The sequence below is a fragment of the Ovis canadensis genome, chromosome X, assembly GCF_042477335.2.
Source record: "Ovis canadensis isolate MfBH-ARS-UI-01 breed Bighorn chromosome X, ARS-UI_OviCan_v2, whole genome shotgun sequence".
Lineage (NCBI taxonomy): Eukaryota > Metazoa > Chordata > Mammalia > Artiodactyla > Bovidae > Ovis > Ovis canadensis.
In genome coordinates this window covers 48,019,447-48,045,515 of record NC_091727.1, presented here as the reverse complement: position 1 = coordinate 48,045,515, position 26,069 = coordinate 48,019,447, and the positions used below count along the sequence as shown (strand labels likewise).

The following is a 26,069-nucleotide window of genomic DNA, read 5'->3' as shown; positions in this document are numbered from 1 at the left end:
CAGTCCTCACTCTAAGTCATCTTCCTTGATTAGGGGCCAGCACAGTGCAGCAGAAATGCATAGAATTGGGACTGAGAGGCCTGGAAGTTAGTGTGGCTCTGTCATCATCCCACTCTGTGACCTTAGGCAAGTCTTCTCCCAAGCCTAAACAATTTGCTTCTCCATGACAAGGACTTAACATCTCCTAAGGCAATGGCAACCCTCTCCAGTATTCTTTTTTAATGTATTAATTTATAATTGAAGGATAATTATAATATTGTATTGGTTTTTGCCCTATATCAACATGGATCTGCCATAGGTATGCTATGTCCCTTCACTCTTGTGCCTCCCTCACACCTCATCCCACCCCTCTAGGTTGTCACAGAGCCCCAGTTAGAGTTCCCTGAGTCATACAGCAGATTCCAGCTGGATGTCTATTTTACATATGTTAGTGTGTGTTTCCATGCCACTTGATCCATTCATCCCACCCTCTCCTTCCTACCACGCTGTGTCCATAAGTCTGTTCTCTATGTCTGCATCTCCATTGCTGTTGTGCAAATAGGTTCATCAGAACTATCTTTCTAGATTTCATATATGTGTATTAATATATATTTGTCTTTCTCTTTCTGGTTTAATTCACTCTGTATAATAGGTTCTAGGTTCATCCACCTCCTTAGCACTGACTCAAATGTGTTCCTTTTTATGGCTGAGTAATATTCGATTGTATATATATGTACCACATCTTTTATATCCATACATCTGTTGGACATCTAGGTTGCTTCCATGTCCTAGCTACTATAAATAGTGCTGCAGTGAACACTGGGGTACATGTGTCTTTTTTAATTATGGTTCTCTCAGGGTATATGCCCAGAACTGGGATTGTTGGGTCATATGGTAATTTTATTCCTAGTTTTTTAAGCAATCTCCATACTGTCTTCCATAGTGGCTGTATCAATTTACATTTCCATCAACAGTGCAAAAGGGTTGCCTTTTCTCCACACTCTCTCCGGAATTTATTGTTTGTAGATTTTTTGATGATGGCCATTCTGAGAGGTGTGAGGTGATGTTTCATTGTAGTTTTGATTTGCATTTCTCTAATTATGAGCAATCTTGACCATCTTCGTGTGTTTTATTAGTCATCTTTATGTCTTCTTTGGATAAATGTCTGTTTAGGTCTTCTGCCCACTTTTTGATTGGACTGCTCATTTTTTTCTGGTATTGAGCTGCATAAACTGCTTGTATATTTTGGAAATTAATTCTTTGTCAGGTGTTTCATTTGCTGATATTTGCTCCCATTCTGAGGGTTGTCTTTTCACCTTGTTTATAGTTTCCTTTGCTGTGCAAAAACCTTTTAAGTTTAACTAGGTCCCACTTGTTTATTTATTTTTTTTTATTTCCATTACTCTAGAAGGTGGGTCATGGGACTTCCCTAGTGGCTCAGTGGTAAAGAATCTGCCTGCAATACAGGAGACCCAGGTTCGATGAGTTGGGAGTTGGAAAGATCCCCTGGAGGAGTGCGTGGCAACCCACTCTAGTATTCTTGCCTAGAGAATCCCATGGACAGAGGAGCACAGCAGGCTGCAATCCATTAGGGTCACACAGAGTCAGACAAGACTGAAGTGACAAAGCAGCAGCAGCAGTGGGAGGTGGGTCATAGAGGATCTTGTTGTAATTTACATCAGAGAATATTTTGCCTATGTTTTCCTCTAAGAGTTTTATAGTTTCTGGTCTTACATTTAGGTCTTTAATCCATTTTGAATTTATTTTTGTGTATGGTGTTAGGACAGAGTAGGCAATGGCAACCCACTCCAGTACTCTTGCCTGGAAAATCCCATGGATGGAGAGGCCTGGTAGACTGCAGTCCATGGAGTCGCTGAGAGTTGGACACGACTGTGTGACCTTACTTTCACTTTTCACTTTCATGCATTGGAGAAGGAAATGGTAACCCACTCCAGTGTTCTTTCCTGGAGAATCCCAGGGATGGGGGACTGTGGTGGGCTGCCATCTATGGGGTTGTACAGAGTTGGACATGACTGAGGCAACTTAGCAGCAGCAGCAGCAGCAGCAAGGTGTTAGGAAGTGTTATAATTTCATTCTTTTATAGATAGCTGTCAAGTTTTCCCAGCAGCACTTACTGAAGAGACTGTCTTTGCCCCATTGTATATTCTTGCCTCCTTTGTCAAAGATAAGTTGCTCACAGGTGTGTGGGTTTATCTCTGGGCTTTAGATCTTGTTCCATTGGTTTATATTTCTGTTTTTGTGCCAGTACCATACTGTCTTGGGGTTGAGAAGATGGCAACCTATCTTCTAGTATTGTTGCCTGGAAATCGCATGGACAGAGAAGCCTACAGCCCATGGGGTCACAAAGATTTGGACATGGTTGAGCGACTGAACACACATACCATACTGTCTTGATGACTATAGCTTTGTAGTATGTAGTCTGAAGTCAGGAAGGTTGATTCCTCCAGTTCCATTCTTTCTCAAGATGGCTTTGGCTATTCAGAGTCTTTTGTGTTTCCATGCAAATTGTGAAATTATTTGTTCTAGTTCTGTGAAAAATACCATTGGTAGTTTGATAGAGATTGTGTTGAATCTATAGATTGCTTTGGGTAATATACTCATTTTCACTATATTGATTTCTTCCAATCCAAGAACATGGTATATTTCTCCATCTAATTGTGTCATCTTTGATTTCTTTCATCAGTGTTTTATACTCTTCTATATACAGGTCTTTTGCTTCTTTAGGTAAATTTATTCCTAGGATCATTTCCTTAATTTCTCTTTCTTATTTTTCATTGTTATTATATAGGAATGCAAGGGATTTCTGTGTATTGATTTTGTATCCTGTGACTTTACTAAATTCACTGATTGGTTCTAGTAAGTTTCTGATAGTATCTTTAGGATTTTCTATATATAGTATAATGTCTGCAAACAGTGAGAGTTTTACTTCTTCTCAAACCTGGATTTCTTTTATTTCGTTTTCTTCTCTGATTGCCATAGCTAGGACTTCCAAAACTGTGTTGAATAATAGTGATAGGAGTGGGCACTGTTGTCTTATTCCTCATCATAGAGGGAATGCTCTCAGTTTTTCACCATTGAGAGTAATATTTGAAGTGGGTTTATATGGCCTTTATTATGTTGAGGTAGATTCCTTCTATGCCCATTTTTTGAAGAGTTTATATCATAAATGGGTGTTGAATTTTGTCAAAGGCTTTCTTTGTATCTATTGAGATTATCATATGGTTTTTATCTTTCAATTTTTTTCTTTTATTTTTTAAATGTATTTATTTTAATTGGAGGCTAATTACTTTACAATATTGTGGTGGTTTTTGCCATACATTGACATGAATCAGCCATGGATGTACATGTGTCCTCATCCAGAACTCCCCTCCCACTTCCTCCCCATCCCATCCCTCTGGATTCTTCCAGTGCACTGGCTTTGAGTGCCCTGTTTCATGCATCAAACTTGGACTGATAATCTATTTCACATATGGTAATATACATGTTTCAGTGTTAGTCTCTCAAATCATCCCACCCTTGCCTTCTCCCACAGAGTCCAAAAGTATTTTCTTTATATCTGTCTCTTTCGCTGTCTCACATATAGGGTCATCATTACCATCTTTCTATATTCCATATATATGCGTTAATATACTGTATTGGTGTTTTTCTTCCTGACTTACTTCACTCTGTTTAATAGGCTACAGTTTCATCCACCTCATTAGAACTGATTCAAATGCATTCTTTTTAATAGCTGAGTAATAATTCCATTGTGTATATGTACCACAACTTTCTTATCCATTTGTCTGCCGATGGACATCTAGGTTGCTTCCATGTCCTAGCTGTTGTAAATAGTGCTGCAATGAACATTGGGGTGTACATGTCTCCTTCAATTCTGGTTTCCTCAGTGTGTATGCCCAGCAGTGGAATTACTCAGTCATATAGAAGTTGTATTTTCAGTTTTTTAAGGAATCTCCACACTGTTCTCCATGTGGCTGTACTAGTTTGCATACCCACCAACAGTGTAAGAGGGTTCCCTTTTCTCTACACCCCTTCTCTAGCATTTATTGTTTGTAGACTTTTTGACAGCACCCATTCTAACAGGCGTGAGATGGTACCTCATTGTGGTTTTGCTTTGTATTTCTCTGATAATGAGTGATGTTGAGCATTTTTTCATGTGTTTGTTAGCCATCTCTATGTCTTCTTTGCAGAAATGTCTGTTTAGGTCATTGGCACATTTTTTGATTGGGTCCTTTATTTTTCTGGTATTGAGCTGCATGTGCTGTTTGTATTTTTTTGAGATTAATTCTTTGTCAGTTGTTTCGTTTGTTGTTATTTCCTCCCACTGTGAAGCCTGTCTTTTCACCTTGCTTATAGTTTCCTTTATTGTGCAAAAGTTTTTAAGTTTAATTGGGTCCCATTTGTTTATTTTTGCTTTTATTTCCAAAATTCTGGGAGGTGGATCATAGAGGATCCTGCTGTGGTTTATGTCGGAGAGTGTTTTGCCTATGTTCTCCTTTAGGAATTTTATAGTTTCTGGTCTTATGTTTAGATCTTTAATCCATTTTGAGTTTATTTTTGTGTATGGTGTTAGAAAGTGTTCTAGTTTCATTTTTTTACAAGTGATTGAGCAGTTTTCCCAGCACCACTTGTTAAAGAAATTGTCTTTTCTCCATTGTATATTCTTGCCTCCTTTGTTAAAGATAAGGTGTCCATAGGTGCATGGATTTATCTCTGGACTTTCTATTTGGTTCCATTGATCTATATTTCTGTCTTTGTGTCAGTACTATACAGTCTTGATGACTGTACCTTTGCAGTATAGTCTGAAGTCAGGCAGGTTGATTCCTCCAGTTCCATTCTTCTTTCCCAAGATGGCTTTGGCTATCTGAGGTTTTTTGTATGTCCATACAAATTGTCAAATTGTTTGTTCTAGTTCTGTGAAAAATACCATTGGTGGCTTGATAGGGATTATATTGAATCTATAGATTGCTTTGGGTAGTATACTCACTTTCACTATATTGATTCTTCTGATCCATGAACATGGTATATTTCTATTTGTGTCATCTTTGATTTCTTTCATCAGTGTTTCATAGTTTTCTATATATAGGTCTTCTTTGTTGCTTTAGGTAAATTTTTTCTTAAGTATTTTATTCTTTTCATCACAATGGTGAATGAGATTTTTTTCTTTAATTTCTCTTTCTGTTTTCTCATTGTTAGTGAATGGGAATGCAAGGGATTTCTGTGTGTTAATTTTATATCCTGCATCTTTGCTATATTCATTGATTAGCAATTTTCTGGTAGTGTCTTTAGGGTATTCTATGTAGAGGATCATGTCATCTGCAAGCAGTGAGAGTTTTACTTCGTTTTACTTCTTCTTTTCTGATCTGGATTCCTTTTTTTTCCTTTTTCTTCTCTGATTGTCGTGGCTAAAACTTCCAAACCTATGGTGAATAGTAGTGGTGAGAGTGTGCACCTTTGTCTTGTTCCTGACTTTAGGGGAAATGCTTTCAGTTTTTTGCCTTTGAGGATAATGTTTGCTGTGGGTTTATCACATATGGCTTTTATTATGTTGAGGTATATTCCTTCTATGCCTGCTTTCTGGAGAGTTTTTATCATAAATGGGTGCTGAATTTTGTCAAAGGCTTTCTCTGCATCTATTGAGATAACTATGTGGTTTTTATCCTTCGATTTGTTAATATGGTATATCACATTGATTGATTTGCAAATATTGAAGAATCCTTGCATCTGTGGGATAAAGCCCACTTGTTCATGATATGTGAGCTTTTAGATGTGTTGCTGAATTCTGTTTGCTAAAATTTTGTTGAGAATTTTTGCATCTATATTCATCAGTGATATTGGCCTGTAGTTTCCTTTTTCTGTGTTGTCTTTGTCAGGTTTTGGTATCAGGGTGATGGTGGACTCATAGAATGATCGGAAGTTTCCCTTCCTCTGCAATGTTTTGAAAGAGTTTTAGAAGGATAGGCATTAGCTCTTCTCTAAATGTTTGATAGAATTCTCCTGTGAAGCCATCTGGTCCTGGGCTTTTGTTTTTTGGGAGATTTTTGATCACAGCTTCAATTTCAGTGCTTGTAATTGAGTTGTTCATTATTTCTATTTCTTCCTGGTTCAGTCTTGGAAGATTGAACTTTTCTAAGAATCTGTCCATTTCTTCCAGGTTATCTATTTTATTGCCATATTGTTGTTCATAATAGTCTCCTATAATGCTTTGTATTTCTGCATTGTCTGTTGTAACCTCTCCTTTTTCATTTCTAATTTTGTTGATTTGATTCTTCTCACTTTTTTTCTTTATGAGTCTGGCTAAAGGTTTGTCAATTTTATTTATCTTCTCAAAGAATCTGCTTTTAGTTTTATTAATCTTTAGTATTGTCTCTTCATTTCCTTTTCATTTACTTATGCTCTGATGTTTGATGTCTTTCCTTCTGCTAACTTTGGGTTTTTTTCTTTTGTTCTTCTTTTTCCAGTTGTTTTAGGTGTAAAGTTAGGTTGTCTATTAGATGTTTTTGTTTGTTTGTTTTTTGAGGTAGGATTGTATAGAAACTTCCCTCTTAGAACTGCTTTTGCTGCATCCCATAGGTTTTGGGTCATCATTATTTCACTGTCATGTTTTTCTAGGAAGTTTTTGATTTCTCTTTTCACTTTCTCAATAACCTATTTGTTGTTTAGAAGTGTATTGTTCAATATCCATGTGTTTGTGTTTTATATAGTGTTTTTTTTTTCTCCTGTAATTGATACCTAGTCTCAACGTTGTGGTCAGAAAAGATGCTTGATATGATTTCAGTTTTCTTAAATTTACTGATTCTTGATTTGTGAACCAGGATGTGGTCTATCCTGAGAATGTTCCATGTGCATTTGAGAAGAAAGTATTCTCCACTCCAGTATTCATGCCAGGAAAATCCCGTGGACAGAGGAGCCTGGTGGGGTACAGTCTATAATGTTGCAAAAGAGCCATGACTTAGTGACTAAACAGCAACAGCAACCAGGCCTGATTAATGGATCACTGGGAAGGAGAAATGGGGGTGAGTGAGGAAGTGGGAAATATTTTGTAAGCTGGTAAGTACCATGAGTGCTTCCCTTGTGGCTCAGTGGTAAAGAATCTGCCTGCCAATGCAGGAGATGTGGGTTCTATCCCTGGGTTGGGACGATCTCCTAAAGAAGGAAATGACAACATACTGCAGTATTTATGCCTGGGGAATCCCATGGGCAGAGGAGCCAGGTAAGCTACAGCCTATGGGGATCACAAAAGAGTAGAACATGATTTAGTGATTAAACAACAAGTACCAGGAGTGGATGAAGGACATTTGTTGATTTGAATTTCCTTTGCATTGGTACTTTAGCTAAGTTTGGATCGTTGACCTTTCTGGCTTGGGCTAGAGAACCTGGCTAGTGGAGATTCACAGACAAACCAGAGCTGTTAACCAGTCGCTGATTTGAGGAAATATTTTGGGCCTCTGAAATCAAAAATTGACTAAAATAACAACTGAAGCCTCCTGTGAGAAGAAATTAAGGCTCCTTAATTTACCATTTGTGAAAATTGAGGTCCAAGAAGGTTTGGTGACATACCCTTAGAGCCTGGGAAGCACTTCCATCAACCCTGACTGAGGTAGTTTTGCTGCTAAAAATTGTCCAACTATAGTTTGAATAAAACGGAGAAGGCAGTGGCACCCCACTCCAGTAATCTTGCCTGGAAAATCCCATGGACAGAGAGGCCTGGTAGGCTGCAGTCCATGGGGTCGCTAAGAGTCAGATACAACTGAGCGACTTCACTTTCACTTTTCACTTTCATCCATTGGAGAAGGAAATGTCAACCCACTCCAGTGTTCTTGCCTGGGAATCCCAGGGATGGGGGAGCCTGGTGGGCTGCCATCTATGGGGTCACACAGAGTTGGACACAACTGAAGTGACTTAGCAGCAGCAGTTTGAATAAAATATATATAAAACTAGTTGCTATGTTTTTGAGCCTCTGTTATATAATGGATTTTATTTGTTACTTTATATATATCAGATTTTAATTCCTTAAAATAGCTTTAAAAGGTAGACATTTTTAATATGCTCATTTTCCAGTTGAAACTGAAAGAACTTGCTGGATTTCCCCCAGGTAGGGAGAGCTGATTACAGTGCAGAATTGGCTGACTCTCAGGAAGTGGGGGGAGGTTGGCTGGACTTCCTGTCCTTATTACTCCTTCCTTAGACCACCTTCCACTGCATATACTAGTGCAGGATGCACCCAGAATGGGCTTGCTCCCAGGAAAACTTGGAGGAGGTCTGGGAAACTACAACTGGTTGAGGCCATGCCTCTGGAGCTACTGCATAAATCTACACACTTCTTCCCTGAACTCAGCCTTCTCTAAACTTGGCTGAGCTGGCCCCAGGAAATAGGGCTGGGAGCAAAATGTGCAAGACTCACTGCAGCTGTTTCCCCATTACTGAGATGGATTCCTGGGGCAAATTTGTGACTGGTCTCTTGCTGTATTTTGAGAGGGGAGGAGGAAGAAGTAGCTCTGACCTAGCCTTCCACTGGTCTAAGAATGGCCTGAGGCTGGCCTCTCTGGAGCAGGGATGGACACAGTCCAATTCCTGCCATGCTAGCAATAGCTTCAGCAGGTGGCCCCTGCCAGGGATCTCAGAGTAGCCTTAGAGTATTCCCTCACCCACCAGTCCAACTGAAACTTAGATAGGCATGCAGTTTGAGAAACCTTAGGCTGGAGAGGCTCTGCACTTAGCAGGACTACTTTCTTGGCCGAAACTAGGAAGGGAGCCAGCCTCAGCCTGAGGGAGCTGCAGAATCTGTCCCTTTGCAGTCCCCTTTGCCATCTGCCCCACCTCACTCTCCTGAATTGTGGTCCCGAGCAAGGGTAGCATAGCCCACTGGGAAAGGACAGCATTGGGACCTGGTGAGGTAGTAAGGAGTATGAAAAAGAGGCCTGAGTCAGATGGCTAGATGGGGCTGGGCTTAAGGGGCACTAGCTACAGGTGATTCCTGCCAGCTTCTGTCCTACTACCTTGTGGGAGACAGAGACACTATGGGTGGGGTACCTGGCTCTGGAAGGGACAAAGCAGGGAGGTAGGAGACAGCATAATTTCACCTCTGACCTTTACCAGCGAAGATGGCCCTGGGCCTAGTTAGGAGGAGGACCTGAACCTGGGGGAAGAGAATTTGATTCCCAGGGATGCAACCCTGCCTAGTTCACCCACTCCTACCACATATACAGAAGGCTTTTTAAATTGCCCTTAACAGAAGACTTTGTATAAATCCACAAACATCTTTAAAATCCCTTAACACTTGGCTCTTCCTCAGCATGGGCCAAGGCAGCTGGTTCCTTGGACTTCCTGTAGTTGAATGGCTTTCTCAAATGAGTGGCCTTTTACACATGGTCTCGACTTAGTGACTAAACAACAACAGCTACTTCCTAGGAAACTGAGATCTCACTTATATAACAGGAATGCCAGTCTTTCTCATTTGCTTTGCACTTTACAGCTTACAAAATGCTTTTGGCATTCATTGTCCCATCTAACCTCACATCACTGCAGTGGACCACAGATAGAGAAGCTATTTTGATCTCCATTTCACAAGTGCCCAAGGCTTAGATGGATGCTTTGGCATGATCTGGAACCCAACTCTGTGGACCATGGCTCCTTCCGCAGCATGCTGCTGATCCCTATTACAGAGAAAGGGACAATGTAGAGAGCTATGGGCTGGCCTCTGCTCCAACAGAGCAAAGAAGCAAGGGTAAGAGAAAGCCCAAAGGGACTACCCTCTAGCCAAGGCATCACAGTTCTATAAAGCAGCCCTGTTTGAGATTGTTTGCCTAATTCTTCTGTTTGCAGGAATTCTAGCTTGAAAACCCATAGGACAGTTAAGCCTTCAATTCACAAGAATGGGTAAGCCTATAAGGTTTTTGACTTAGCCTTTGGTTTTCCTTGATGCCCAGCCACACTTACTAGTCTTGCCCATCCTTTCCTCTAAATAATTGACAGTTTCACTCACTCCTGTCTAAAAAGGCCCAGATTGAATGCCTCCTTTTCAAGGCATTCTCTTTTCTGAGCCCAGAGATTATCTTTTTGCCTTTCAAGTTTATCCTGGGATATGATCATAAGTTATGAAGAGTGATATTTCAGCACTCAGCTTAACCAGTAAGGAGGGCTCTTCTCTAAGGTCTGCATCATATTGTGCCTTCAGACTGTTATATAGAAGATTCTCTATCTGTTAGCCTAGGAGCTTCCCAAAAGCAAGGACTGGGGTTTTGAACCCTTCTGGCAGCTTAATAATTATCATTTAACCAAGTGTTCTAGTGAGGTTCCTTTCAGTAATTCCACAGAGGGGAATAGAATTTCACTAACAACTCCACTTATTGCCACCCCATCTCCTCAATACCCAAACCATAATGACAACATTGTCAGTAATTTCAGGGCTGAGATAAAAACATCTGTGCTTTGGAAAGTGAAGGACTCAGATAGATGATAGGGTCCCTATTCCCTTTAGACCCCAGGGCAGAGGACTCGGAGTGTGTGTGTGTATATCATTGTGTATTTGAGGGGTAGCACTGTTTATTGTGGTGCTATCAGGAACAATGCCATGTTAAAATATGTCACACAGAATCAAAACACAAAAACCTAACCTGAGCAAATTGCAATACAGATTTCTGCAGAGAAGAGATCAGGTGATGGTATTTTTTTCTCTTATTTTGGGGGTAAACAAACATTATCATGCTACAAGTTTAATATTCAGTTCTGCAGAGTGCTTCTGAGGGAAGCTTAGATCACATTGATGAGTCAAGTGTCAGGCAAGCATGTCACAAGGCACAAAATTACTATTTGCAAAACAAGATCAGGGCTCCAGGAAGATTCTGCTAATGTGGTCAGAGGATAGAGTGTAGCTGCCAGGCTCTCTCCACCCCCAGAGTGCTAGTTCTTAGTTTCCCAATGTAGGTGAATGTGAGAGTGTTTTTACTGTGGCAACCAGTCACAAGGCTGACGTGCTGGCCAGCTACTCTTAGGACAACAGTGTTGCTTGCCCCTCTTTCTTTCCCTCTCTCTGGCTCCCAGCAGCTATTCTGTCTCCCTTCCCTACCCAAGCTCCTTAGGTGCTGGTGGCCACCCTGCAAAGAGAAGACAGTGGTGAGGGACTTTCCAGGGAGGGGTCACTAGGCTTTAGCAGGCTGGTCACTGATCCAGCTGTTAATCAGCTATAGTCACTGGAATGGGTACATCAGACCATGGGGATGGGGGTGGAGAGGGGGATATGTTGGGATAGGTGGTGGCTAGCCTTTCTTTTTTTTCTATCTCTGTGACATTTGGCTATTTAGAGGACTGGGAGCCTAGACCAGAAGGGTGTGTCTTGAATCAGGTTTGTTTATTGAAATAGCTGTTCAGAGCCTAACTGACCAGGGACATGAGTCGTGTTGAGTTGTGACTTCAAGGAGTTCCCTTTCTAGATAGGAAGTTAGATTGGGGTCAAAATAATGAAAGGACCATAGAAGAAACAATCTGTCTCATGGTTCTCATGGTGGTTTCGGTTGCAGAAAGTGAAAGTGTTAGTTGCTCAGTCATGTCTAACTCTTTGCAACCCCATGGACTGTAGCCTGCCAGGCTCCTCTGTCCATGGAATTCTCCAGGCAAGAATACTAGAGTGGGTAGCCATTCCCTTCTCCAGGGTATTTTCCCAACCCAGGGATATGAACTTGGGTCTCCTGCATTGCAGGCAGATTCTTTATTCTCTGAGCCATCAGGGAAGCCCCTGTGGACCACATTAAAATCTGTTACCAGCAGAACAGTCACTAGAGAGTCTAGGTTAGACCTGTCCCTCACATAACCTCTATGAGAGGGAGGTATTTCTAGGCCTCTTGGACAGAGTATACTGAATCCCAGAGAGTGCCTTGCCCCAAGGCTATCATGCCATCTTAGCTGATTCTGTATTGCAGCTCTGGAATGTGGCTCTGCAAGGCTCCTGTTCTGGGCTTTTGAAGGTCTGAGCATGGTCCTACAGGCAATTTAGGTAGCCTGAAGGAAGAAAGTGAAACTTCAGGTCTACTTTTCTACCCAGTCCCAGGCAAAATGTCAGTGAGAGCTCTGGCTAATATGAAATTGAGGACTGGTTCTTACAGAACCCAGTGAATACTTAATGGGCTGTTTTTGCCAGCTGCTTTTCAAAACTTCTGTGTCATTAGAGCTGACTTCCCCTCCACCTTCCTACACCACCCCTCCTGTGGCCAATAGCACTTGGGCCTTTTTCATATCTGCAATTCTCCATGCCCAGTGTACTCCCCTGAACTTAAGGTGACCTGAAGTGAGTAGACCCAGCAAACGGGGTAGGGATCATGGCTGCCTGTTGCTCAGTATATGGTTTTGCTGCTTTGTGGCCCAGAGGGGTCTGACCCAGCAAGCCAGCATATGGAGTGCATTAAGGTTTTCCCTACATTTTCTTTCTTTGTGGTTCAATTTAAGCCTGAAACCACAGACACCTGTGAAAACAAACCCAGCCTGGATGCTTGCTCACCAGTACTCTCTCTCTTTGTCTCTCTTATCTTCAGCCCCAGCTGTGATGCTTCCTGACTGATGATGTTATAACAGTGCCGAGAAGCCAAAAGGCTGCATTTTTTAGCTGAATACACCTGAGTTTTCCCCATCATCATGGAGACCCAAAAGGATGAAGCTGCTCAGGCCAAGGGAACAAGAGTCTCTATGGATACCCAGGATCAAGGGACAGAGAAAGGGGCCAAAAACAAGGCCTCTGAGACAACAGAAAGGCCCGCATCAGAGCCACCCTCATCTGGTCCAGGTAGGCTGAAGAAAACTGCCATGAAACTCTTTGGTGGCAAGAAGGGCATCTGTACCCTGCCTAGTTTCTTTGGAGGGGGACGAAGCAAAGGTTCTGGGAAAGGCAGTTCTAAGAAGGGTCTTATCAAGAGCAAGACCCATGATGGCCTGAGTGAAGCAGTCCATGACCCTGAAGACATTGTCAGTGAAGGAACTGGCCTCTCCTTACCTTTGCCTGAGTCATCATGCCGACTTCCCAGCTCTCAGAGTGTCCATGGGTCTTTGGAGACAGACTCCAGATGCAAGAGGTCTGTGGCTGGAGCCACAGAGAAAGCTGGGGCTGAGAAGGCTCACGTTGTGCCCAAGCCAAAAAAAGGCCTGAAAGGTTTTTTCAGTAGTATCCGGCGTCACCGGAAGAGCAAGGTCTCTGGGCCTGAACAAAGCAATCCAGGAGCCAAGGAGTCTGAGGGGGCCAGGGCCAGGCCTCATGAGTATGTGAGCTCAGCCCTTCTGTCGCACACTGATGAGGTCTTCCAAGCCCCAAGAAAAGAAAATGCCAAATCCCAAGATGTCCCTGGGCCAAAAGTTTCTTCAATATCAGAGACTTCTCTGGCAGCCACTGAGAAAGCAGCCTTTAAAGATCCAGAAAAAACCTTGGAGACCTTTGTCTCAGCACTCTTGCAGCCCAAACCTGCCCCTGAAGCCAGTGGTCCAGAGGAGCTGCATAGTCCAGAAACAGGGGAGAAGCTTGTGGCAGGAGAGGTAAATCCACCCAATGGCCCTTTAGGGGACCAGCTGAGCCTCCTCTTTGGGGATGTCACATCTCTGAAGAGTTTTGACTCACTGACAGGTTGTGGTGACATAATAGCAGAACAGGATATGGATAGTATGACAGATAGCATGGCCTCTGGAGGCCAGAGGGCCAACCGAGATGGAACCAAACGAAGTTCCTGCTTGGTAACCTACCAAGGAGGGGGTGAAGAGATGGCCTTGCCTGATGATGATGATGAGGAAGAAGAGGAAGAGGAGGTGGAATTAGAGGAGGGAGAAGTCAAGGAGGAAGAAGATGATGATTTAGAGTATCTGTGGGCAAGTTCCCAGATGTACCCAAGGCCCATACTAAATCCAGGCTACCATCCCACCACATCCCCAGGCCATCTTGGCTACATGCTTCTTGACCCAGTTAGGTCTTATCCTGGCTCAGCCCCTGGGGAACTTTTGACTCCTCAGAGTGATCAGCAAGAGTCCGCCCCCAATAGTGATGAGGGTTATTATGACTCCACTACACCAGGACTTGAGGATGATTCAGGTGAGGCCCTGGGGCTTGTCCGTAGGGATTGCTTGCCCCGAGACAGCTATAGTGGTGATGCCCTCTATGAGTTCTATGAGCCAGATGATAGTCTTGAGAACTCCCCACCTGGGGATGACTGCCTTTATGACCTCCATGGTCACAGCTCTGAGATGTTTGACCCCTTCTTGAACTTTGAGCCCTTTTCTTCCCCTCGGCCACCTGGAGCAATGGAGACAGAGGAAGAACGGCTAGTGGCCATCCAGAAACAGTTGCTATATTGGGAGCTACAGCGGGAGCAGCGAGAGGCCCGGGAAGCATGTGCCCAAGAGGCTCACACCAGAGAGGCCCATGCTCGAGAGGCCCACACCCGGGAAGCTTATGTCAGAGAGGCCCGACCTCGAGAGGCCTACGCCAGGGAGGCCTGTGGCCAAGAGGTCTGTGGTCGAGAGGCTCAAGTCCGAGAGACCCAGGTGCGGCAGGAGAAGCCCATCATAGAGTATCAAATGAGGCCTTTAGGCCCATCAGTGATGGGTCTGGTGGAAGGGGCATCAGGGACCTCTCAGACTTCCCACAGAGGAACCACATCAGCTTTCCCTGCCACTGCAAGCAGCGAGCCAGACTGGAGGGACTTCCGTCCTTTGGAGAAGCGTTTTGAGGGAACCTGCTCCAAGAAAGATCAAAGTACTTGCCTGATGCAACTCTTCCAGAGTGACGCTATGTTTGAGCCAGACATGCAAGAAGCAAATTTTGGAGGATCTCCCAGGAGGGCCTACCCTACTTATTCACCCCCTGAGGAGCCAGAGGAAGAGGATGTTGAGAAGGAAGGGAATGCTACTGTGAGTTTCTCTCAGGCCCTCGTGGAGTTCACCAGCAATGGGAACCTCTTCTCCAGCATGTCTTGCAGCTCTGACTCTGATTCATCCTTCACTCAAAACCTTCCTGAGCTGCCTCCCATGGTGACCTTTGATATCGCTGATGTGGAACGGGATGGGGAAGGCAAGTGTGAAGAAAATCCTGAGTTCCACAATGATGAAGACCTTGCAGCCTCCTTGGAAGCTTTTGAACTGGGCTACTACCAGAAACATGCCTTCAACAACTACCGCAGCCGATTCTACCAAGGCCTACCCTGGGGTGTGAGCAGTCTCCCTCGATACTTGGGACTACCTGGCATGCACCCTCGTCCTCCACCTGCTGCCATGGCCCTCAGCAGGAGGAGCCGCTCCCTTGACACTACTGAGACCCTGGAGCTGGAGCTCTCCAATTCTCACCTGACCCAAGGCTATATGGAGTCTGATGAGCTTCAGGCCCAGCAAGAAGATTCAGATGAAGAAGAGGAGGAGGAAGAATGGGGCCGAGACAGTCCCCTATCTCTCTATACTGAACCTCCAGTAACCTACGACTGGTCTGCCTGGGCTCCCTGTCCTCTCCCAGTGGGGCCTGGCCATGCCTGGATAAGTCCTAGCCAGTTGGATGGGCCTTCTAGCCATCCATTTGGGCAGGCAGTCTGTTGCATATCTCCTCTCACCATGTCAATGTTGCTCTCAGTATCAGGGCCAGAGCCAAGGGCACCTGGGGAATCCAAGTCTCAGCTAGCTCGGCCTTCACACCTACCCCTGCCCATGGGCCCTTGTTATAACCTCCAGCCAAAGGCCTCCCAGAGTGTGAAGGCCAGGCCTCAAGATGTGCTGCTGCCTGTTGATGAGCCCAGTCGTTCCTCCATTTCTGGAGGCTTCAGCCCCAGCCCTGTGCCCCAGGCCAAGCCTGTGGGCATTACTCATGGCATCCCTCAGCTGCCCAGGATCTGGCCTGAGCCCCCAGAGCCCCAGCCCATTCACTATGGGGCTTCCAGCCTTGACCTGTCAAAGGAGAAGGCTGAGCAAGGTGCCTCTCTCCCCACCAGCTGCTCCTCCACTGCTATGAATGGGAAATTAGCTGAGTAGTCATCATCAATTCTGGAGTGAGGGGCATGGGGCCTGAGCATGTGAATGGGGATCAGGGTTGGGCAGAGGGGTGGGGGTGGGGGTTACTGTTTAACTTGAAAATCCTTTTGGCCAAGGAAAGCTCCTATGAGTTTCCACCTTTGTTTTCCCACTTCCCTTCTGTGGCCACATTCAGCTCAAGTACATGTGCCCTGGGAGATTGCTGCTTCTATGCTCCAATTTTTGCTTTTGGGTTTTTACCTTGTGACCCATGCAGGGTTTGAGATGCTCTAATTTTGTGCCTATCCCAATTGCCAAGGTGGTGATTTTATATATGTATAAAATCTCTGCAATTTTTCCATCCAGTAGATGAGCAGCCAGGTCTACACTGCCTCCTACTTGGGGACAAGGAGCTTGTTTGCTATTAGCAGTGTAAAATTATGGTACAGATCCTCCCCACTCCCACTTCCTTTGGTCTTGGCATAGCTGCCACCATCACATCAGATAGCATAATCTAGTAGCCCCAGCTAGCTGTCTTCAGAGAGGATCAAGTAGCATGTGTCTCACTGCCTGTTGCTATGGACTTAGGCATCATAACCAGTGAGGGTCTTTTAACCTGGCCTGCTATAGCTTGGGTTGAAGACAAAAATGCTAATTTCCTTAATGTAATGACCAAATTCATCTAGTTGCAAACAAGACAAAATAGGGTTATATTGTAGACACTACCATAGGTCTTGAGCTCCGGAATGATAGGATTTTTTTTTTTTTCTTTCTTCGTTTCTTTAAGCTTGTGACAGCCTGAATTGCAGATGCTTTTGAATTTTGGTTCTTTTTTTCTCCAAAGGAAATTTTCGTTATCTCATTACAAGGAACACATTCTTTTAATTGAGATACGGGAAGAGAAGTGGCCTAAACTAGGCTCGGCTGTAGGGAATGGGATTTTTACAGGTTGTGGGGGAAGGATAGGAAAAGGAACTCATTCATTCTTTTCATCAGGAGAGAGGATTTTATACATTGCAGAACTCATGTCAGCTCAGCTTCTTAAAAGGGAAAATTGCTTTCCCCCAAAGACAAAAAGTTCCTTAAGCCTTGCCCACCCTTTCACTGGATGCTTTAAAGAGGCTTCATGCTAGCATTCCCAAGAGACAGGACACCAAGGGTATTTAGGTTGCTGTTCCAGTTTTTCTAAAGAGCCTTCATTTTCCAATTAGCCAAGTTCCTAGTATCATCATAGGACTGGGCGTCTTGAGAGGAAAGACTGTGATCTGCCCTCACTCTGCCAAGCTGAAGGACTCTGATTTGTGTGGTAATTACAGCTCCTTATGGAAAGAATGGCACCCTTATTTCTGCATTCACACAGTTTTCATGTTAAACTAGCTTGGAAATATTGGTGAGGAAGAGTTGCTGTCAGGAAGACATTGCAACAGGCTAATCTTACCAGGCTCTATCTCTCATTAATCACCAGTACGGAGAGGTCCTTTTAAATTTCACCATTGGAAATGGTATATGAAACTTTTTACCTAGGTATGTTGACCCAAATTATTATCCTTGCTTCCTTGATCCTGTCCCCATCTTCTACCCATCTCCATGCTTATTAAGAGTTAAACAGGGCTCTTGCTATTCCAGAAGAGATGCTGTTGCCTGCCACCCCAAGTCAAGATGACTTTGTGGGAAAACTGCCCCTTGGCCATGGGATGTGTGTGCTGGTCTTTGTCACCATTTTTCGGATTGGGGTTGGCCCAGTGCCCCTCCCCACAAAAAGTAAACCTGGATGGTAGAAGGTGTACCCCTGGAAGTACCACATGAATTTGCATGGCACTGACACCAACACTCAAGGGATGCAGACCAGCTCTCCAGGCTGACTTTGTCTGCATTGTGAAGAAATCTGTCAGTCATGAAGCTGGAGAATCAAAGAAGGTGAGAAAGGCCCTCCTCAACCCTAGCATAGCATTCCAAGAGAGAAGTGCCCCAATTCTGGCTTCTCACCAAAGTTGCCCTGGGAGGGTGGGGCTAAAATTGGCCTGGCTCTTTGGCAGGAAGGAGACACTCACCAAATGCCTTTACAACAGAGGAACGCTCACCACTTGCCTCTTCTGTCTCTGCTTGTCCTTCAGGGCAGCATAAGCTCCTGTTTGTATGTAGACTGTGCCAACCACAGCAGGTAGTAGAACCATCACCAACCACCAGAGCCTGCTGGATCACCAACCTGTCTGAGAAGAGAAAAAGTAGGTGGTCAGCCTTTGGCCAAGGGCAGAGAGCTGCCATCTCTAACAAGAGGGCAGTAAGAGATGCCACCTCTGAAGAGGGCAGTCATAGCCCTGACACACATTGCTGGGCTTTGGAAGGTCTCATATCACAGTAAGTTTTAGGACTCAGCATCAGCTCATGGTTTGAACACTGTTGCCTGCAAGTCCTTTCACTGTCCTGGCCAGCCCAGACATAGGATCCTCACCACCAGAAATAAGGCAGTCAGGGTACATGGCTGCAGAAGCAGACTCCTTTGAGTCTACTCTAGATCCAAGCAGTTCATTTCTGAATCCCAGCTGTGGCCCAGAAGAGGAAGGAGGACCAGCTGGAGACTCGTGTGACAGCACAGGGTGACACTGGGAGAGCCAGCCAAGCTCTAGGCCTCTCACCAAACATACACCAGTGTTTGCTTGGCTAACACCGAATATGTCCCAGACTACTAAATGTGTAGATGTTAAGTCCACAAATGAACACCATTTCAGCATTGCAAGGTCAATGTTTTTGGATGTGACTTCACAAGAAGGTACCACTTGAGAGAAGGTGACTGCTCTTATCTTGCCCAGCAAGCAGGCTTATATATAGTGTCAGATAGCTCTGATCCTGAGAATTCCCAAATGAGACTGATCCTTAGGGGACCAATGACTGTGGATAGAGAAGACCACCTAGAATGTCACTCCCAGGGCTGTCAGTTTCTCTGTTTTAACGCCTTCAAGGAAACCCTGCCTTGGGGCTCTTTTAGGGCCTGCCCCAATCATCTGGATTCAACTTAGGCACCAGTCCACGAGCCTTCTGGGCCAAAGGCTTTGGTCAACACCAGTTTTTCTCCCTCAATACTGTACCAAGGAGGGAAGTAGCTTCCCACACCCAGGGTGCATTCCCCTCATCCTGCTGCCAGTGACTTTCCTACCCTTGCCAGTGCTACCACTCCACCTGCCCTCGGCCCTCAGGCCCAATTGCTAGAGGGAGACGGGGTTTAGCAGGGAAACTTCAAGTTTACCCATGTGTATGTTGCATCCAAGTTGTTTTTAATATATATATATATATATATATATCAAAAGTCAATTATCTATTTTTGTATTGTTTGCATTTTATATTCATGGAAAACAATGTATCAATTGTTTTTTTCTGATATATTTTATTTTTAAGCGGTGCTGTTTACAGTTTTAGACAAAACGAAGATGACACAAAAATTGCTGCTGCTTGTGCAGAGGGCTGGCATCTCAATTGCCCAGGACCCTCGCTCTTTCCCCTCTCCCCATCCCTGATGTATCGCACTGTCCATCCCCTCCCTCCATGATAGGGACAGCATAAGATGCCCAGGTATTAAGATAAATGCCAGGTGACTCAGGCATGTGGAACCTGGTAGATAGCATGTCTTTTTATGGTTTTATTTTTTTTCTTTCAGACTCACCCTTCCCTGTGTGTAGATCTTCTAGTACTCATGTCTGTGTCTTTCTGTTTCCTCTTTATGTTTTCCGCTCTAGTTTCGAAACCAGAATGCCCATGTTTTGCTAATTGTCATGTTGGGTTTCTCCAAAGAGCATTTTGGGGGTATTCTCCACCCAGTAAGGAGGGCAGGAAATTTCTCAACTATTCCACCTTTCCCCAAGAAGCTGGGGGAGACAAATGAAAGTGATGCTTGAACCATCAGGAATTGGCCATCTCATTGAGGAAACCCTTACATGGGACTTTCCAGGAGCTCAGTTGATTGTGACATTCACCCAGAAGAGACGTTGGGGAATTCCTTGATCCCTCTTGCTGCTTTGGGGGAATCTTCCTCTACCACCATTCCCACTCCCCTGCTGTGCTCCAGCTCACACGTGGATGGAACTTTGGGGGAACAGTGACTATTAGGGTGATGGCTTGCTGGCCTGATTCCCTACTTTTCCATTATATAGTCACTCCAAAGAAGAAAATTCACATGGCATGTGTGTGTGTAAGGACTGGACCTACTGAGAGGCGGGGCTTTAATTATTATTCTTGTTACTATTGGTGCTTATTTTCCCTGATGTATACGGGGGCAGGGTGGGGTGGGGTGGGGTGCGGGGGGAACCAAGAATGTATACTTAGGTCATGTTAAATAAAATGGCTGGGGGACAAAGGGAACAAGTTGGAAACTGCAGTACATCCTTACCCCAGGTATAAGAGTTCTTTCTCTCCTGGTGAAAAATGGGAAGCATGGCCCCTGGATGTGCCCTAGCTTCCCCTTCCCTATCCCTGAGACATCATAGAATTGCCTGGATTGTGACCTATCCAATCCTAGTTCTCATTGATGTCTAGATATCTTGATGCACTGCCTGTTTGTAACAACGAATATTTCTTTTACTGAATGTTAATAAACTGGGTTCAAGAGGGACCCCCGGTCACTAAAGCGCATTCTTGTGGTTTGTTCCACATTAGTATGCCTGTGACCCATGGTTGCTGGGTTTGCCCTTGAAGGGAAATGAAGAAAGCAAAGGGATGTGAGCCAGTCAACTAGCAAGGGGGAAAGAAGACAGAGCTGAAAGTAAAGGAAACTTTAGCTTCAGTTCATCCAAACCATGCCCTGCATCTCAATCTGATGATGTAGCACTCTCCATCATATTGTCCGTGGCCTGAAACCTGCCAGGGAGCTGGCTAGCACTTCTGAAATTAATCTCAGTTCATGTAAATGTGTTAGCCTCCCCACCATCTGGGAGGCAGAGGTGTGAACCTCTTACCCATGGCTCCAGCAAAAGGATACACTTAATGACTCAGGCCAACCTGAAAAGAATAGCAGCCTTTACTCAGGCCTATGGACAGAGCTGCTGGCCAGGCTGCCCCAGAGATGGTCAGGCCTATGGGCAGAGATGCTGGCCAGGCTGTCCCGCCTATTTAATTGTGGGGCTGAGTGGGGAGCATGTGGCTTCTGCCCTATTGCAAGTCATCTCATCTGTTGGCACCAGAGGTGTACCACAGCAATAACTCAGTCACCTAGGTCATATCCTAATTTCCAGGCCTTTTCTAGCCTAAGCAGTAATCACTCTCCCCCTTTCTATTACCTGTGCCATCAACTAGGAGAAGGTGACTGTGTTAATGGCTCAAATTTCTCTAATCTAAACTCTTAACATTTGTCCCTGGTAAGCAAAGGTGTCTGGCATCTCTTGGTGGGCTTCCTTGAGTTCTGCCCAATTATGTCCAAGCCAGGAGGACTAAAATAGTTGCTTGAATGTGCTGTGGATAGTGCTCCTAGGCTCCTTGGGGCCCCTTTTCAGACTAAGATGCTTATTGGCCCCCAGGACCTCATGAATCAAGCAAAGCCAAAATAGGCACATATTAGTAAGAGAGAAAAAGGAAGATTCTGGGAGGGAAGTTGATAATGATGTATAGAAATGGAATTCTCTGTCCTGGGGTCTCATGAAAGGAAGCATAGTTGCTCAGGGGACTTTTGGGGCAACGCCTTCTGGAAAGGCCTTATTACATCCATGGGAAATTCATGGGGGTCAGGGAGGCTTAGATTTCTTATAATTTTTGCCCCTCATTAATCAGTGAGGACTTGGGCAAATCCATTCTCCTTGTGAGTCTCAGTTTCCCCAATAATAATATATGGGTGGAATGGGCATACATTAGGCTTTCCTGATGGCTCAGCAGGTAAAGAATCTTCCTGCAATGCAGGAGATGAGAGTTCGATCCCTGGGTCGGAAAGATCTCCTGGGGGAGGAAATGGTAACCCGCTCCAGTGTTCTTGCCTGGAGAATCCCCATGGACAGAGGAATCTGGTAGGCTACAGTCCAAAGTATTGCAAAGAGTTGGTCATGACTGAGTGACTAAGCACACACAGCACATGGGCATAAATTTGACTAGACTAGTTTCCATATGTAAGACAGAAGACTGGGCTACCCCCAAGTGACCTATGGAATTTTGTCAACTACCTAAGTCCAACATGCCCCACCCTATTCTAATTCAGTTGGACTTGGGGGAAGTTCTGTTGTGGTTCCCAGCATGACTGATGTGTTAGACCTCTTCCTGTTCTACTGTGACTACTGGCTACCTTCTCTGTGACCTCCTGGGGAGTCCTTAGCAATACTGGAGAGAGCTATTGGTGGAGGGAACCTCTAAAGACCTTTCTTAGATCATCAAGAAAACTGCCTTGGTCAGCTCTAGTGCTATTCTGTGGTCTGCTTGGGCGCTGGGGTTGTGCGTAGTGAATGGCCCTTCGTTGTTCCTCATTTCTGTTTAGAGCAGATGGAAATCTGATAGACAAGAGACATCTGTGCAAGTCTTTTGGAGGATACTGTAGACAAGCTGCTAGCTCTCTACTGCCTCTACCCTGACTGGATTCTGGGCCCCAGTGACTGTGTTCCTCTTCTCTCTGGATAATTTCTAGACTTTGTTCTGTATGACTTTTGGGGGGCAGACCTAGCCAATAGGAACAAGTGGCCTGGAAATTCCTTCTATCTCCATTATTTTCTAAAAGGCCCCTGAAGCATTTGGGCAGAATGGATGACTTTATCCCAACTTTACAGATAAGGACATGGAGGCAGTGAGAAATGAAATGACTTGTTCATGGTGATCTAGAACATTGACTGCAAGTCAGGATGGGTAAGAGGATGGGCAGGCTGAGGTGAAAGATGTGGTGTAAGAGAATACTGCTAATAATTTTCCAAGCACAAAATAAACAATATAATTGATATGTGCCATGCACTAGACACTTTAATTGCATTATCTTGTGTAATGTTTACCTTAACTGTATGAGGTTGACATTATTGTATCTGCATTTTCAGATAAGAAAATAGCCTCAGAAAGGTTAAGACCCTTGCCAAAATTCACACAACCAGGTCATTAGACTTCAAATCTGCTTTTTCTGTTGCATTTGTAGTGAAGCTGCTGTTTTGATGTACGTTGGGGTTCTAGGAGTTGAATCTCAGCAGCAGGCCCAAAGTCAGAGCATCCTAAAGCTAAACTAGACCTCTGGCTGCCTCTTTATCCCATTGAGCCCAGCCAAGCTTCCTAGCTCCAAGCCCAGGTTAGAGGCCCTTGTGAGCCCAGGGAGCAACTACTTTCCCCCATTCCCACCTCTAGCCTTGGATCTCTGAGAATTGTTCCCAGCCAGGTGGGCCTATCCCTTCTCCCATTTAAATCTGCTAATAAGCAGCCTGGGGAAAAAAAGATGACTAGCAGAGTGAATCAATAGATGTGAGCTTGGAGAACTGGCATCTGGCCACTCAGACCTTCACCATCAATTGGAGCATTTCCTCATGAAGAGTTAATTGCAAATCACTTAACAGTCACAATGAGAAACAGTCTCATTTTCTGGGAGAATAATTGCTGTCTGATGGGCTCTTGAAAGCTACTCTCCTCTATTCCTTCAGTTTCTCTCCTGCTTTTCCACTTCCTCCCTCTGGATGCCTGAACATATTTTCTCTCAGCCCATGGAGAACCTCATGAGATTTCCAATGGGCTCCTATGTAGAACCCAGTCCCAACATGAAGTGCATGCTCTGTCTGTCCACAAATGCTATGATTAAAATTAATATTTATGTCCTTCAAGAGGCAGAAAATGGAATGGACATCCGTGTCCATCCACAAACTCAGATATGGGCAGGCAAGAAAATAGTCCTTGTTTGTTTTATTTAAAGTAACTGAATTCTGACTCCAAACCTCCCATTCTAGCAGAGAAGCAGAAAGCTCCATGTTTTTGGCTTGGGACCAACTTAAGGTTGGCACTGGAATCCAAGGGGTACTTGTATTACCCAGAAATTAAGGCAAGGGCAACTAATCTCTAATCTATTCCAGTCACCACTGATATCCTTATTTTCCATGCCTGCAGTGATGGAAGAGAAGCTGAGAGCCCCAGGGTCCTAGGTCCTACCTCCCTCTGGGTACCTTAAAACCATCTCCTCCTCATCTCTGAGGCACTGCCCTAAGCGTTTTTTGTGCTTCTCTACTGACCCAGACTTAGGAGCTCTCCATTCCCACATGGGGCTGGGAGTGGGAGGGATCCTTCTTCATTTTTTTTTTCTTTCAGGACTTTTCCTTGTCCTTTATGATTATATATCAATGGTGTTTTCATACTTTTATAAAAGAGTGATGGATTCAGTGATGTCAGCCTGCTTTGGCTTCCTACACTGTGAAATCCATCTTGCAAGAGGTCTTTTAAGGGCCTGGTTACCTTTCTCCTTCAATAAAGCAGTATTTTGTGGCAGGGTAATTTCTGGAAATATTCATGTTTATTTGTTTGCTTCCCCTCTATATCCCCATATCCCCGCTACCTGGAGGTAAAGTGAAGTCGCTCAGTCGTGTCCGACTCTTTGTGACCCCGTGGACTGTAGCCCACCAGGCTCCTCTGTCCATGGGATTCTCCATGCAAGAATACTGGAGTGGGTTGCCATTTCCTTCTCCAGGGGATCTTCCCGACCCAGGGATCGAACCCAGGTCTCCTGCATTGCAGGCAGACGCTTTATCCTCTGAGCCACCAGGGAAACCTGGGTTTAATCCCTGGGTTGGGAAGATCCCCTGGAGAAGGAAATGGCAACCCACTCCAGTATTCTTGCCTGGAGAATCCCATGGACAGAGGAGCCTGGTGGGCTACAGTCCAGGGGTCACAAAGAGTCGGACACGACTGAACGACTTCACTTTCACTTTACCTCCATGTAGCCGGGATATGGGTTATAGAGGGGAAGCAAACAAATAAACATGAATATTTCCAGAAATTACCCTGCCACAAAATACTGCTTTATTGAAGGAGAAAATTATTTCACTCTCCTACAATTTAGGACACCAAGATTTTAGTCCCTGTTCTACCTGCAATTGATGGAAAATTCATATCTCAGAACCTCAAGTTCTTCATCTTTAAACGAGTTGAAGAACACAGAGTCTCAGACTGTGGTCCTTTCCTCACCCTTTCCTTTTTGATGCTTAAATTCTTCCTATATCATCTGTCTTGCTCCTGCTCACCTTCACTGGCATAGATTCCTGGGGCAGTTTTAATGCCTAAGCTGTCCCTATTTATGTTGAGGTGGAATAGGCCTAGCTTAGTCCCTGGGAGTCACACAGATCCTTTTTGCTATCTACTCTCTTTGCCCCATAACAGTCCTTCCAGATCTGAAGGCAGAGATGGTATTCTTTGGTTCAACAAATGTTAAGTACCTATTCTAGGTGCTGAGGGTCCAGCAGTGAATAAGCACGATTAAAAAAAAAAATCCCTCTCCCCATCCCCCCCCCCCGCTTATGGGACTTACTTTTTTCTGCAGGTGGGCAGATAATGAAGCAAAATAAAGTTATTGTATGTCAGATGGTGATAGGTACAATGGAGGGAAATAAATGAAAGACAGGAGGTTCCAATTTAAAATAGAGTGGTCAAGAGAAGACTCACTGTGCAGGTCACATTTGAGAGAACTGAAACCTCAAGGTAAGAGAAAATAATAAATACCAGGAACAACCATGAGTCCAGTGTACCTGAAGTGGAGTCAGTGAAGGGATGAGGTCACAGAGGTAATGTTGGAGTGTCACAGAGGTAATGCTGGAGTGAGGGAGATGAGAAGACTGTTGAAAAGACTTTGACACCTGTCCTGAGTTAGAGGGGAGGAGAGAATGACATGGAGAAGGAAATGGCAACCCACTCCAGTGTTCTTGCCTGGAGAATCCCAGGGACAGGGGAGCCTGGTGGGCTGCCGTCTATGGGGTCACACAGAGTGGGACACAACTGAAGCGACTTAGCAGCAGCAGCAGCAGAGAATGACATGGCCTGATTCTTGTTATCTGGTGGTGTATCTTTTCCAGGCAAAACAGTGTTACATCCTTCCAGTCTTTCCTCATATGTCCTTGGTCTAAGTCCCTTCCCCAGCCTTCTCAATCCATGCTGAATGCACTCCACTATTAGTGGCCCTCTTCAAGTGTGAGTCT

The 26,069-nt window shown here is 44.6% G+C and overlaps 1 protein-coding gene across 2 annotated transcripts in view; it reads left to right on the top strand.

The window, feature by feature from the left end:
- Positions 1–26,069, top strand: part of AMER1 (APC membrane recruitment protein 1) — a 48,954-nt gene that overhangs the window by 8,285 nt on the left and 14,600 nt on the right. Inside the window, exons 2-3 of one of the 2 annotated variants that reach the window (XR_011446315.1) lie at positions 12,525–12,772; positions 18,075–18,318. Coding sequence is in view for 1 of the 2 variants with exons in the window: in XM_070291521.1 (XP_070147622.1) it covers positions 12,625–15,981 (3,357 nt within the window). In the remaining variant the exon portion in view is untranslated. Of the gene's footprint in view, positions 1–12,524; positions 16,201–18,074; positions 18,319–26,069 lie in introns of those variants that run through there. The other variant, XM_070291521.1, reaches the window with a different exon arrangement.